The sequence below is a fragment of the Diabrotica virgifera genome, chromosome 5, assembly GCF_917563875.1.
Source record: "Diabrotica virgifera virgifera chromosome 5, PGI_DIABVI_V3a".
In the NCBI taxonomy this organism is placed as follows: domain Eukaryota; kingdom Metazoa; phylum Arthropoda; class Insecta; order Coleoptera; family Chrysomelidae; genus Diabrotica; species Diabrotica virgifera.
Genome location: NC_065447.1, coordinates 26229741 through 26244895, shown reverse-complemented (window position 1 = coordinate 26244895; position 15155 = coordinate 26229741). Strand labels below are relative to the sequence as shown.

Below are 15155 nucleotides of genomic sequence, written 5' to 3'. Positions count from 1 at the left end.
ACTTCAAAATTTAAATTCCGTTGCAGGCGGTGGGTTAAATAATATACGTAGAAGTAAAGCAAAGGTTGTATGGAGAAATATAGTATCAATTTTTCAAAGTAGAGTACAAACAGGAATAATTATTAACAAAGAGCATAAAGATATTTTACAGTTTTTTGCCGATGCTTTTAAACTATTTCAAAAGAAAATTGAATACAACTTAAAAAGAATGGGCATGTTAAAAGTAAATACTACATTTTGTGGGGAATTTATCAAAAAAGCTGAGGAGGTGGAAAATTTAGAAAGAAAATATTTTAATACTAAAAATGAAGTTATTGATGTGACTACCGATTTAAATTATTGGTTTGAAGTTTACGTTAAAAATATTGTTTTGACCGATTTATCTGAATTTGAGGAATCTCAGAGTGGTTGGGCACTGAATCAAATTATATCTTTAGAAATAAACATTAATAAATTTGAAATGGCTAAAGGAGCCTCATCGTATATTCAATTGCATCCTAAAGTTACCAAAAAACGAGCTTGTATCAATGTTAAGAATAACGACCAGGCTTGTTTTGCTTGGGCCATTGTATCAGCCCTATATTCAGTTAACATAAACACTAACAAAACTACTTCATATCCTCATTACACCACTGTCCTTAATTTAAAAGGTCTTACATTTCCAGTAACTCTAAATCAAATTTCCCTCTTTGAAAAAAATAATGAAAATATTTCCGTTAATGTTTTCGAGTTAAATGTTAAAGATGAGCTTTTCAATTTTTCGGTACTTCCTGTGAGATTAACTAAACAAAAACGGGAAAAACATGTCAATCTGTTGATAGTTCAAAATAAATATTATTTTAATAATGAAGTGGACAACGTCGGACCATGGAGTGGTGGACGTGATGAAGATCTAATACATTTTCACTATATTTGGATAAAAGATTTAGGCAAACTTGTCAAGTCACAACTTTCTAAACACAATGGAAAGAAATATATATGTGACAGATGTCTTAATTATTTTTATACAAAAGAAAAGTTGGATGCTCATATCATCTACTGTGAAAAGATAGATGACTGCAAAATAAGTTTCACCAAAGAACCATATGTCAAATTTAAAAACTTTGTTTACAAAGAAAAATTGCCATTCCTAGTATACGCAGATTTTGAATCACTGCTCGTTCCTCTTCGCGCATCCCACTCAACACCATCAACTACGTCAACGCATCCATATCAAAGACACACAGCGTACAGTGCCGGATTATATTTTAAGTGTAATTATGACGATAATTTTTCATTCTACAAAAGTCATGTGGGTTTGGATTGTATGTCATGGTTTTCACATGAAATTGACAATTTAGCTCAATTTATTCATTCAAAATTAATAAATATTCAACCCATGAACGTTGAAGTAAGTTTAAAAGATGCTACTGAGAGATGTCACATTTGTAATAGAAAATTTTTGGAGAAGGATCGAATTGTAAGAGACCATTGTCATTTGACTGGCAATTTTAGAGGTTTTGCACACAATGGGTGCAATTTAAATTATAAAAAAGCATTTGTGGTTCCAATAGCCTTCCACAATATGAGTGGTTACGACTCGCATTTCATAATAAAGGATTTAGCGAAAATGTACGACATTTCCATTTTACCAGTCAACAAAGAAAAATATATTAGTTTCACAGTTTACCATAAAAAGACAAATATTAGATTCCGGTTCATTGATACTTTTAGATTTATGGGGAGTTCATTAGATAGCTTAGTTTCAACTTTGAAGCCAGAAAATTTTGGAATTTTAAGAAAACAATTTCCAAATTTAGATGATGAAACGTTCAAGTTGTTAACTAAAAAAGGAGTATTCTTTTATGATTATTTAGATAAAATTGAACGGTTGGATGAAACAAAGTTGCCAAATAAAGAAAAATTCTACAATAAACTGAACGATGAGCATATATCAGATTCAAATTATGCTCACGCTAAATTAGTGTGGGAGAAATTTAACATGAAGACTCTTTGGGATTACAGTAATTTATACATGAAGACAGATATACTTCTTTTGGCTGTAGTTTTCGAAACTTTTCGAGACACATGCTTCAAGACATATGGATTAGATCCAGGACACTACTATACCATCCCAGGTTTTACATGGGATGCAATGCTCAAGTATACAGGATGTCACTTGGAAACTATACAAGATGTTGATATGCTTTTATTCTATGAACGAGGTATACGTGGAGGTATATCACAGTGTTGTAACCGGATGGGGGAGGCTAACAACAAATACATGATGAATTACGATCCATCTAAACCTTCTAAATATCTCATGTACCTTGATGTTAACAATCTATATGGTTGGGCGATGAGTGAACCTCTCCCTTATGGAGGTTTCCATTGGGATGATACAAATATCGATGTTATGTCAATACCTGACGATGCAAAAGAGGGATACATTCTTGAAGTTGATCTCTCTTATCCAGAAAACTTACATGACTACCATAAAGATTTACCGTTTTGTGTAGAGCATTGCAAACCTCCTGGTTCCAAACAATCTAAACTCTTGTCCACTCTGTACAATAAAACTAACTACGTTATTCACTACAGGAACCTAAAACAGGCTATATCACATGGATTAGTTCTTACTAAAATTCATAAGGTATTGAGATTCAAGCAAATGACTTGGTTAAAAGGTTACATTGCTCTTAATACACAATTGAGGGCTCAAGCTAAAACAAGCTTTGAGAAAAACTTATACAAGCTCATGAACAACGCTGTATTCGGGAAGACCATGGAGAACCAAAGGAAGCATAGGCTGGTGAAACTAGTAAATAAATGGGAGGGACGCGTAGGTGCTCGAAATTTGATTGCTAGCCCGAAGTTTCATAGTCGCGTTATTTTCGATCAATCATTAATGGCAGTAGAATTAAAGAAAGCTGAAATTATTTTTAATAAACCATTGTATGTTGGAATGGCAATTTTAGAACTTTCTAAAACCTGCATATATGAATTTCATTATGACTATATGTTACAAAAATTCCCATTAAATCAAAATAAATTGCTTTATATTGATACTGATGGATTGATTTATGAAACTGAATGTAATGATATATACGAGGAAATGATTAAGCCTGACATTCATAGATTTGATACAAGCGATTATCCCCCAAATAATCCTTGGAATATTCCTTTAGTAAACAAAAAAGTGCCAGGTCTAATGAAAGATGAGAATAACTCAAAAATCATGACTCACTTCGTTGGTCTTCGTTCAAAGCAATATACATATAAAGTGGCTGGGGAGAAAGATGTTAAAAAGTCGAAAGGGGTTAAGATGAATGTTGTAAAGATGAAAATTAACTTTGATGATTATTTGAATTGTTTGAAAAGTTTTCGTGAAACTGCCGAAACAAAATCACTTTTTTATGCAACACAGCGTTGTATACAATCTAAATTACATGAAGTTTACAGTATTGAGCAAACTAAAATAGCCTTAAACCCTTTTGATGACAAACGGCACTTACTCTCCAACACTTTTGATACGTTGCCCTGGGGCCACTACAGTATAACACATAGGTGAATTCATTTTTCAGATGTGGAAGATGGAAAGTCTACAGAATTTATGCATAAGCTCTATTATCGAAAACATACATGAAATTTCAAAATTTATTAGTAAATCGCCTTTACCATGGGTATTAACGGAGGAAATAGTTCAAAAATTTAGTAAAATTAAATGGATGCAAATTAAAACTAATCCCGTTCCTTATGAACATTTTAAAGTTTGTGACTTTGAGAATCATGATCTAGAATTGAATATTTCACCTGAACTTCGTCAGGCAATTATAGAGTGTCAGGATTTTGAAACTTTTGCACTTAATGACTACTATTGCTTATGGTTTAGGTATTATCAAATACCAAAATATAATTTGCTACTCTGTCGACCATGTTACAGGGTATTTAAAATAATTTTCTCTGAAAAACAAAAATGTCTAAAAGCTAAATCTGATAATTTTCATGTTAGTTGTTTAGCTTCAGACTTACATTTGATATTTAGAAAAAAATCATCCTGGTGTCAAAATGGTTTTTGTGAGGTACTCTTTGAACTAAAGGATAGATATGATTGTGAGGAGGACTTACACAGGAATCGTAATAAAAAAGTAAGATTCTCAGATATTTAAGATGCTAATAAAATTTAAACCTTTTGGTAAAGACGATCTGTATATTTGTATCATTTTCGGTAAACATATTTTGTACGTTTATACCTGTAAAATGTAAAAAAAAAACTTTCTTGTAAAGTAATTACTTACCTTTTAGTTGTATTGATCATAATCACAAAACGTTACTTCGATTAAACGAATACGATTTGCGATTACGATTATCGATTACTAATAACGAATAAAAGACTTTCTTGTAAAATATGCTTTATTTTTATTTACCTTTTCCCCATACAAAATCCCCAGATCCCCAGATCCCCAGATCCCATTGATGATGGACCCCCAGACATTAATTATTCATAAAATAAATTTACTTTAGATAATAAGGATTTCAGTTGTTTTATTAATCCATTATCAGGACAAGGGATCCCCAACATATTCCAATTAAAAGTACCTTTTTCAATGACACTTCTTGTAAATTCATTAAACTTGTAATAGACGTTGTGCTTTAAGAAATATATATGTCCATCGATGTAATTAAATGCTGATGTAATATCATTTGGTATTCCTGGAAAAACGTCACTTATGCGTCCTCTTGAGATAATGTCTTTATCATTAAATTCAATAAATGAACCATCAAAACAAACAAATTTTTTTCCTGAATTTGTTTGGAATAAACCGTTAATACTTCTTGCGTTATTGATTTCAGGTACCATGTTATCTGTATGAATTCTTAAGCTAGGAAATGCTGCTGCATATATACGATTTCTGCTTACACCAATCATATCTCCATTGGAACTTTGAAAAACATGTGTCACGTTCGTAATTCCCCTTGGAAAGTATCTTATAAATTGTTCAGCATTGGTGGGTATCTTTTCATTATTTAAGTCATATTTCCATACCAGATCCTTACTTACTATATACATTCGGTATGTTGGAAATGATGGAGCATACGCTAAAAATATTAAATCTGGATATTCCAATTCACATACATTCGTTATTATATTTTGCTTTGATTTATTAGTCCTAGCTGCTGTGGTTGTCCTAGATCTTTCTGTTGTAGTTGGTGAACTACTCCTAGGTTGAGTTGGAATAGATGCAGATTTACTTTTATGTCCATATAACTTTTCTAAGCCTCTTTTATCATCATCAGTTATGTGAGAAGGAAAGGTTTCATAAAAGGGATACATTACAGCCTTCTTATCGCTACTGTGTGCTAAACCTAAAGCGTGACCAACTTCATGGAGAAGGACTGCAAAGAAATTTGTTCGACCTTCTGCTGTAGAATTTAAACTGAAATCCCATGTTAGATTGCTATTCATATGAATTTCTATGCACCTAGATGTAGGTGGAAAATAAGAATGTGCTAATATACCACTTGTAAATTTAAAAGGACATTCGTCGTTACCCTGACAATTGTATCGAAAATAGTGCTGTTTTGGAACTACTGTTATAGTTATATCCGGATTTGGATCTGGGATTCTCAGATAAGTAAACTTAAATTTTGATGCTTCTTCCCATATTTCAAATACTCTTTTAGTGACTGTCAAAGCTTGAGGGGTTGCTTGTGGAAAATACCATTTTATATCAAATTTTTTCCATGCTGATTTTACAGCGTAAGCATTGTCTCCTTGTGTACATCGTGGTTTCTGCATTAACTCCATCGTTTCTTTATTTAATTTCCCATCTACCGGTAAATTATATCTTTCTTGAAACTGTTCTAGTGTTTCAGTAATATCAGTACTGGCAGTTTCACTTGTGGTGATGTAACCATATTGTTCTAGCCATGACACTGCATTTGTCTCAGTAAAATTTCCACCTAAGCAAAAACTTATGCTGGTTGCGATGAGCAGAACAACTTTATTGATATGCATCTCGAATGATACTAGTTCAAATAAGAAAACATCACTGTGATATAAATAAACCCCACCAGCCAATACTCCTCTTGTAATTTATTTTCATGAAATAAAACAACAGAGATATATTTTACAAGCTTTATTAAATTCTTTCAAGATCATTAGCGATCCTATTTTTACAGAAAAATATAAGTTGCCCTAACGCTATATGTTGTAAAGTATTTCCTTCCTGTGTAAATGTATACAATTTTTGAATTGCGTCTGAAAACGTATAATTATGACTACTAAAACTATTTCGAACAATATTAAGCGTATTATAATAATAATGTGGAAATTCAATAGTCTCTAGCATGGACATATACGGTGTTAAAAGTTCACTATTTGCTTCCACAAGGGTGTTCACTTGCACTTCTGAGAGACAAAAGTTAATGCCGTGCTTGATTATTTCGAGGAATTTCATGCTGTTGTAGGTTATTTGTCGAATTATGCAATATTCACCACACTGAATTTCAACAGGATCATCAGAGACGGTCACGTTTTCGTGGAAAAAACTTTGCTCATTGAGTTGGGTAATTAATTGTTCCCATTCATAGGCACTGAAAGATATTTTCTGCCATGGCGATTTCCACATAATTACAGCTGGAGTATATGTTCTGGCTGGACTTAGACCACAACCAAGTTGGTATGATCCATTTAACAACTGTGTGTACAGCAGATAATGGGACTCGTTCTTAGCTGCTTCTTCATACTTCTCTAGAAGAGCATCCAGCTCATGATCGTAGTCTTCACATACAGTTGATGTTTCAGATGATGGTGAAAGGGTGACATCATACTCGCTGCCGCTTGAGTATTCAGTATCTTGGGAATACATTTTTACTAGCTAACTGACTGCAACACACTGAGAACGAAAAACGTGTTTCTGCTAATTTTTCAGAATTCCCCCCCCCACCTTTTTAGATGACAGCATCATTATCGATCCAACTATTATGTTTTACATCAAGGCCAAGCCATTTGACGTACATTTTTTTACCTTTACGACGTAAAACTTTTTCAACTAAGTAAATATCAGGATTGGCTGTTTTCTGTAACTCTTCATCGTAAAAGGCTCCTTTGATCGGTGCACCTTGCATGTCTTCGAGCATGTACGTTGCAGGGTTGGTAATATTGATTTTGGTAACTTTGAATAATTCTGTTGTCCAACTTGGAACATATCCCTTGTCGAATAACATTTTGGTTTTGCTGATGCGTACAATATCGCCGACTTTAAATTTTCGGGGACCTGCGATTTTTAAATGCGTAAATTTGTTTTTTAAAATCTCCTTTTCATTGGTTTTGTTCACTTGTGATGGTTTGTACCCCGTTTTTGAATGCTTTGTATTGTTGTATTCAGCCGTAACTGTGGGCAATATGTCAATCCACTTGTAAGTACCGTGTAAGCTGAAATACTTGTAAAGTTTGGATTTCAACGTTCTAATGACGCGTTCAGCCATGGCTGCTTTCATGGTAGTGAAAACAGAATAGTGATTTATTTTATGTTTTTTCATTAAATTTTGAAACTTGTTATTGTAAAATTCAGTTCCCTGATCCGACTGCAGATTTTTCGGTGTTCGTTTGCTGTGTGCGAGGATATCCGAAAATGCTCGAGTCAGCTCCTCACCCGTCTTTGTCTTTAATGGACGAGTCCACAGATATTTCGAAAAACAATCAATAACAACTAAAATTAATTTAAAATTTCTATTGTTATGAGAATGAGGTCGCATTTCAGCCAAGTCCATCTGCCATAAATCGTCTAAGCCTTTGACTATTGTACGTCGTCTTGGATAATTTTTTCGAGCAGGTTTGTGTAGCTCGTTAACTAGTTGGACCTTTTCCATGGACGACGCCATTTCTACTTTCTAAAGCTTTAACTCTTTGGAGTAAAGGGTGTAAATATGTGTTAAATATAGCAAGTGTATCTTGGATTTCTTTTACTGCTGAAGATAAACGTTCATCCAACTCATACAAAGTCTTTGACAGCTCTGATACTCTACTATCTAGTAAAGATCTCATATCTGATTCATATCGAATGCTTTTCTGCCATTGCTCAAGATCATGAATCCTATTATCATTTATGGTTTGTAGATTTACCTGTAACTCGCTTAGTAATTTATTATGTTTTCTGCCTTTCACCTTTTTTGCATCAGACATCTTCACTCTACCTAAACTGTTTACGTTCTAACGCAATATTCTTTGTACAATAGGTTTCATGCAACTCGTCCATCAATTGACTCTTTAGACAATTTTATTATTTTCGACGTATTCTTCTACTACCTTAAGACGATTTTCTAAATCATGTGAATTAAGATCCGTTGTTTTAATCTTTTTTTCCATTTCCAACGATTTCAACATATTTTGTGCGCTTTGGTGAGCAGCATCTGTAACGTTCTTATTCATTTCACGTTTAAATAAATCTAGGTCATTTCTAAACTCGTGTACTTGTTTCGACAAATCGGATATTTTTGCAGCATTCACTTTGTTCTCATCAAGCAACAAATTAATTTTTTTATTAGAATCACTTTCTACTTTACTTATGGTGTCTGAGATTTTTTGTTCAAGTTGAACATGTTTTGCATTATATTCTTTGCGCAACAAATTAAACTCTTTTCTTACAAAAGACTTGACATGAACAATGCGACTATCTACGAATTTCTTGTTGGAAAGATCTGTATCAGCTACAGGAGGATTCCGTTGCATATCCTTCTTTACTGCATGTATTTGGTTTTGTACATCCAAAATAGATTGTTTTAAGCCTTCACGTAGCTTTTTAACAGCTTGTTCATTAGAACGATAATGATGGCGACCAAACTTGTCAACATTCATATTGGAAATGATGCTACAATAATCTGATCTAACGTTAATATATAATATCTGCTTCACGTAATTCGTTGATAATGGCAACAATTTCGTTATTGAGGGATGCGGTGTTTCCTGCTTTTTGCTCAGCCATCAACAATTTGAGGCGCTCACAAAGTTCGTTTGGGTCATCCCAATACACATATTGCACATGATCATCGCTGTCTTCCCAATGTGTCGGTATTCCTGAGCCAACCTCCTCCCTACCAGATACTGTATTACGACGAAATGATTTATTCAGGTCAGGTTTAAGAAGTGATTTATTAAGATTAGGTTTAATAATTTCATTCCACTTATAGGTTTTGGTTCCCTTTAGTGTACCATTCAGTTTTTTATGAGCATTGGTTAATTCCAGCAATGTAATATATCGTTTCACATCGTCCTCAGTGTAATAATCAGGTTCTTTGTAAAATATTAATTCATATAGCCCGCGAGTTCCAACAACATAGTCTCCTTTCGCCACAATCCAACCATTATGGGCGAAATCAATAACAGTTTTTCCAAGTTTCCATTTAGAGGTTACGGGATCATGAGTAGGACCGTATACTCTATCTATTTTATCTGAATACTGCCAATGGTCTTTCACATAAGGATGAATTAGATGATGGTATTTTTCTAGGTAATCTTGAAATTCTTGTTCGGATACCTTATCTTGCGATTGGTTTGTTTCTATGCTATCTTCGTATTCTTCATCGGATTTATCGCTGAATACCTCTTCATCGCTGATAAATGATGTATTTTTTATGGTGCTAATATCTTCTTTTTTAATTTCTTCTTCTTTTTCCATTGGTTCTTCTTTTTTAATCGACTCCGTTTTAACGTTAGCATTGTATTGCGATGTTTTTAGAACACTGGTTATGGGTTTAAACATTTTTTTCAAAGTTTCATCCTCCTCCGATTTACCTAGTTTTAACGCTAAATACTTTTTGCGAATAGCTCTAGCTAATTCCGCAACTTTGCGCTTGCGTAGAAGCACTTGTTTGTCCAACATGCTTTTATATAATGCAGGTGTCTCAGCCACGTCTAAACTTTTATAAACTTGTCGAAACCTTTACGATAGCGTCCGTTAGAAATATCAAAATCCTTAACAATAACAAATGTACCATACTTGTCCTTCCAACATTCAGAACAAAATTGTTTAAATTGCTCAAATGTCATGTCAGGAGAGACGTGATCGTCAAAGACGTGTTTTAAATTGAGCTCATCCTGTTTAAACAATACAATAAGGTTAGCATTATCACGTAGGAGTTGTTTGCCTGCTCGACTGTAGGATTGACATAGGTATGCACAATCGATATTTTTATGTCTCCCCATACAGTAATATTCACGTATTGTTTGTTGCGGATCCGTTGATACATCATCAAATATGAATACAGAATTTGGTTTGGCTTTACCAGGACTTATTACGGCATCATTATCTTTATATGGGAAATAGCCCACCTCCTTCACAGATGCTAACACTTCCTTCAAAAATTGATACTTGGGTTGAAACAACGATTTTGAATAAACGTAAACATTTTGAAATTTAGCGCCATTCGGGTCAAACAATAATGCCAACATAGCATTAGTCTTTCCACATCCGCTTGGGCCGCATATGATAGCACGAAAAGAATGTGGTAGCAATGCACCATGTTTACTGGTTCTTGTCACGTTATCGACAAAATCTAAGTTTTCCACTGCTAGTGTCTTGTCTTGTTGAACAACCTTCATCTTGTGATCGAGATGAATTTTATGCACTTGGTTATATAAAAAGCAATTTTGTGTGAAACGATTCATTTCAATGTTGGTTGTTCAAGGTGAAGGAGTTTTAAATTCTATAATCAATAGTCTACCATTTGAATTGCACGCTCCTGGCTACCACTATCTAGGACCTGGAACTAAATTACAGAAACGTCTAGCACGAGGAGATCCTGGGATAAATCCATTAGATCAGGCTGCGAGAGATCACGATATAGCATACTCTCAAAGTAATTCCTTAAAAGATCGACATAAAGCAGATTGGGTGTTGGAAAATAAAGCGTGGGAACGAGTTAAAGCAAAAGACGCATCTTTGGGTGAAAAAACCACTGCCTGGTTAACTACTACAGCGATGAAAGCCAAACGAAAACTAGGTATGGGTGTGAAACGTGGTAAAGGCGTTAGATCATTTAAGCGACACGTGCTGCAACCAATTATCAGAAGATTGAAACGTACTCCTCCAGCACCAAATCTGCGTAAATCAGCCCTACTTGCACTTGCAGCAGCTAGAACGGCCGTTAAAAACGTAGGTGGGAAAAAAAATGTGCGGGTTCCAAGAATTATTCCATTTGAACCAAAATCAGGTGGTATTTTACCTTTAATCCCTATCTTTGCAGGCTTATCAGCTCTCGGCTCTTTAGCGGGGGGGTGCGAGTGCCATTGCCAAGACAGTAATCGACTCAAAGAATGCTCAAAAGAAACTGGAAGAAGATAAACGTCATAATAAAGCAATGGAACATCTAGGCAAAGGTTTATACCTACGAAAAAACGCTAAAGGTGGCTTTGGATTATACTTGAAGAAGTCAAAAAACTCCCGCTGAAGCTACCTAATAGACCTCTAACCAATGTGGACTTGAATAAATTTGCTAAACAATTAAAAATTTCAAATTTTCGTGGAGTTTTTATGCGGGACAATTTACCTCAAGCCCCCCGTAAACACGAATGTGCTATTATTAATCTTGATATTTCCAAGAACCCTGGTACACATTGGGTAGCTTACCGAAAGATAAATAACAACATAGAATACTTTGATTCATATGGTTGCTTGAAGCCACCGCGGGAACTAGCATCATATTTGAGTGGTGGACGAATTTTCTATAATAACGACGCATACCAAACTTATAACCAAATTAACTGTGGACATTTATGCTTAAAGTTTCTCTACAATGGAACCATCTAACGACATCTTGAGGCGTGCCACATGCATTTTTATGGAAAATATAACGAGCGGTGTTTGGTATAAACTACCCCACGATATTCGTCTCGCACTAGGAGATCATTTACCTTGCAAGAAAGATCATAATAAACATGAATGGGGTGATGTTTGCGGCAATATGAAATCTACATGTGTATTGTGCGGTGTCTATGAGAGCGGTATCTATAAGCAAAATGTAAATAAGACAAAACCATGTAACAGTATAATAAGAAAAATAAAGAAATTTTTACCATAATATATTGATATTTAACTTACTACACCCTATATTAAGTATCAGTCATGTCTCGATTGTTAACCTTGACAAGTACTACAAACGAATTTTCGTTTACTCCTCAAGTGCCTCTTGTACTTGATCCACTTCAGCAGTATTATGTAGCAGTGTTGGGATTTCATACATTTAATTCCATCCCAAACATCGATGGTGAAAAATTTTATTTCTATGAGCAAAATGACCGTAAAAAGTTGCGTCATATCGACATTCCATCCGGATGTTATGAAATTACCGATATCGAAGCGTACATTCGAAGTGCATTACACACTAAATACAATTCAGTTCAGCAGTTCACTTTAAGACCGAACAACAATACGCTTAAATGTGAAATTTTCTGTCAAGAGCATACCATTACTTTCGAGAAAAATGATAGTCTTGGTAAATTATTGGGTTTCTCCTCAAATAGAATATTGGCGCCAGGTACACTGCATTCTTCAGATCAACCTGTAAACATTATAAAAGTATCGAGTCTACTTTTTGAATGCAACATTACCGAAGGAGCCTTCTACGAGGACAGACCTGCGCACACTATTCTACATTTTCCACTTAGTGTTGATCCAGGGTTTGCTATTGATGAACGTCCTCATAACCCTATATACATACCAGTAAGCAGCAGCATACGTGAAATTACCAAAATTACCGTTAGTGTAGTCGATCAAGAATTAAGACCAGTCAACTTTAGAGGAGAGAAAAGTACTCTGCATTTGGATTTTAAGGAACGATAGATGGGTTTAGATATAAAACACAACTCTACACATCCATATTCATTAGTCTCACACGGATCCTACATGGGACGTGACGTGTCTGCTGACAATAAAGTTTTTCTTGTTTCCATTGGATTACGGCTGAAGAATGCCAAAACGCCACTATATTCGACGCCAGGTTCATCAGCAGGAACCACATATTTTCGATCTTTACCAAAAACCCCGGTTCGACGATACTATTAGAAAAGAAGAATTTCGTACATATACACCTTATATCAAGTCATTTAATAATAGTGACGTTGTCGAGTTTATCATAAATCAATCAGATGCATTTTTTGCGATACACGACACACTTTTAGAAATTAAAGGAAGTATCAAGAAAGCTGGTAATGGAACTGTTTCTCTTGCACCGAATGCTGGATCCTTCTTGTTTGATACTTGTACCTACATCCAAAGTTCACATGACATGGAAATAGTTCGAGATCCAGGTGTAGTCAGCACTATTCGCAGTTTGTTGTGTTATACACCTGAAGATTCCAAATTTCTCAGTACTGCAGGATGGAACTATCCGAATTATCCACATTTATCAGGGGACGCCTTTAGTTTACTGATTCCAATCAAACATATTTTCAACATTTTCAACGATTACACTAAATTAACCTATGGTCGTCAAGTGTTTCGCTTTGTTCGAGCGCGTAATGATAAAGATTGCATTGTTGTCCAAGAACCTACTGGTTCCACGACGGTAACAACAGTATCATTAACCATCGCCAGCATGGAACTCAAGGTCAAACATGTCTTTCCCAATGATGATGTGAAAATCGAATTAATGACTCCGATTAAGAATAATACACCGATAACCATACCTTTCCGTAAATGGGAGCTCAATGAACTACCTTCACTTACGGCAGGATCTCGACGAGAGATATGGAGTGTAAAGACAACTTCAGCTGTTGAACGTCCACGCTACGTTATTGTAGCTTTTCAAACTTCTAAACGAGATGATATTCACGCTGATCCGACGCTATTCGATCACATTAGAATGTCCAGCGTACGAGTGGTTATTAATGGTGACTATTGGCCTAACGAGAGAATGCAATTGGATTTCACAAAAAATGATTACGCTATAGCTCACTACAATTATACTGAATTCTTTCCCAGTTATGCTCGTTCGCTAACAAAACATCCCATCTTAGATTACTCTGCATTTAAAAGATATGCTTTGTTTGTTTTTGACTGTTCCAAGCAGGATGATACATCGTTTAGATCCGGAACTGTCGATGTTAAGTTGGAAATCGAAGCAGATGAAGGTTTTCCAGCAGGTACTCGAGCTTACTGTTTAATTGTTCACGACAGCCTACTCGAATACTTTCCACTAACTGAAGTTGTCAAAAATATAATTTAAATAGGACAATCTACAACTATGTCTTTCAGTATTGATCGCAACATCATGAGGATCGCATTAGTTGACATACAAGGATTCACCGTAGATGGGTGGTTTGTACCCAAAGAGCTTACCATTGAAATTGGCCATAAACGATGCCATTACATATTTACGTCTCCACAACCGTTTGCTACATTGAGTAATAAAGATAAGAAGACTGTATCTTACTTGGAGAGACACCTGCACGGTCTTCGGTATTCCAATGGGGATGTTGAATATTCAAAAATAAATGAAATACTAGAATCTAAGTTGTTGTATGCAGCTGATTACATCTACGTTCGCGGCGAACAAAAAGTGGAATTTTTACAAAAGAAATGTCATATTTTTGGAGTTTTTCCCACCATTATTGATGTTTGTAAATTTGATGATACACCCCTTGATACTGGAAACTTTATTCAGAATGCCAATCCTTGTCACACAACTGGACTATTTTCCTGCACCGAGAGAAATGTGGATCACCTCCGCCAATGGTTTTGTGAAAAAATATTACCTATGTAAATTAGGTTTTTGAATAAAAGATTAAAAGTATTGTTTTAGTTTTATTTAAAAAAACACTGCCTTCCTTTTTTACATATTTATTTTAATGCAAGATGATTCACATTTGCGACTTACAAAAAATTTTATAATGATATTAACAGCTAGAAATACATTTATTACTAATATTATTGTTAACAGTATAATCGATGAACCATATTGGACGATGTCATCATCATTATTAGTTTTGCTCCATTTTGAATCACTTTCAGTGTTATTTGGGGATATTAACTTGATCTTGTAGAATGCTCCTCCCGACTTTGGTATCGTTTTGAAAAATACTGGAAGCTGGCCATAATTCACCACTTCATGATCCATTAGAGTCCATTCAGTTCGATTACAATCAGTTTTTACATCGTTAAAACATATCGCTATGT

General features: G+C 34.8%; 3 protein-coding genes across 3 annotated transcripts; 2 read left to right on the top strand and 1 right to left on the bottom strand.

Moving 5' to 3' along the window:
* The first annotated feature begins 208 nt into the window (after window positions 1–208).
* On the top strand, window positions 209–3550 carry LOC126884944 (uncharacterized). Its single transcript, XM_050651303.1, has one exon. The coding sequence runs from the start codon at window positions 209–211 to the stop codon at window positions 3548–3550; it is 3342 nt and encodes a 1113-aa protein (XP_050507260.1).
* A 927-nt stretch (window positions 3551–4477) lies between these two features.
* Window positions 4478–5998, bottom strand: LOC126884943 (matrix metalloproteinase-18-like). Its single transcript, XM_050651302.1, has one exon. It carries the CDS (start codon window positions 5996–5998, stop codon window positions 4478–4480), a length of 1521 nt encoding a protein of 506 aa, XP_050507259.1.
* A 6950-nt stretch (window positions 5999–12948) lies between these two features.
* On the top strand, window positions 12949–14205 carry LOC126884941 (uncharacterized). Its single transcript, XM_050651299.1, has one exon. The coding sequence runs from the start codon at window positions 12949–12951 to the stop codon at window positions 14203–14205; it is 1257 nt and encodes a 418-aa protein (XP_050507256.1).
* The last annotated feature ends 950 nt before the right edge of the window (window positions 14206–15155 follow it).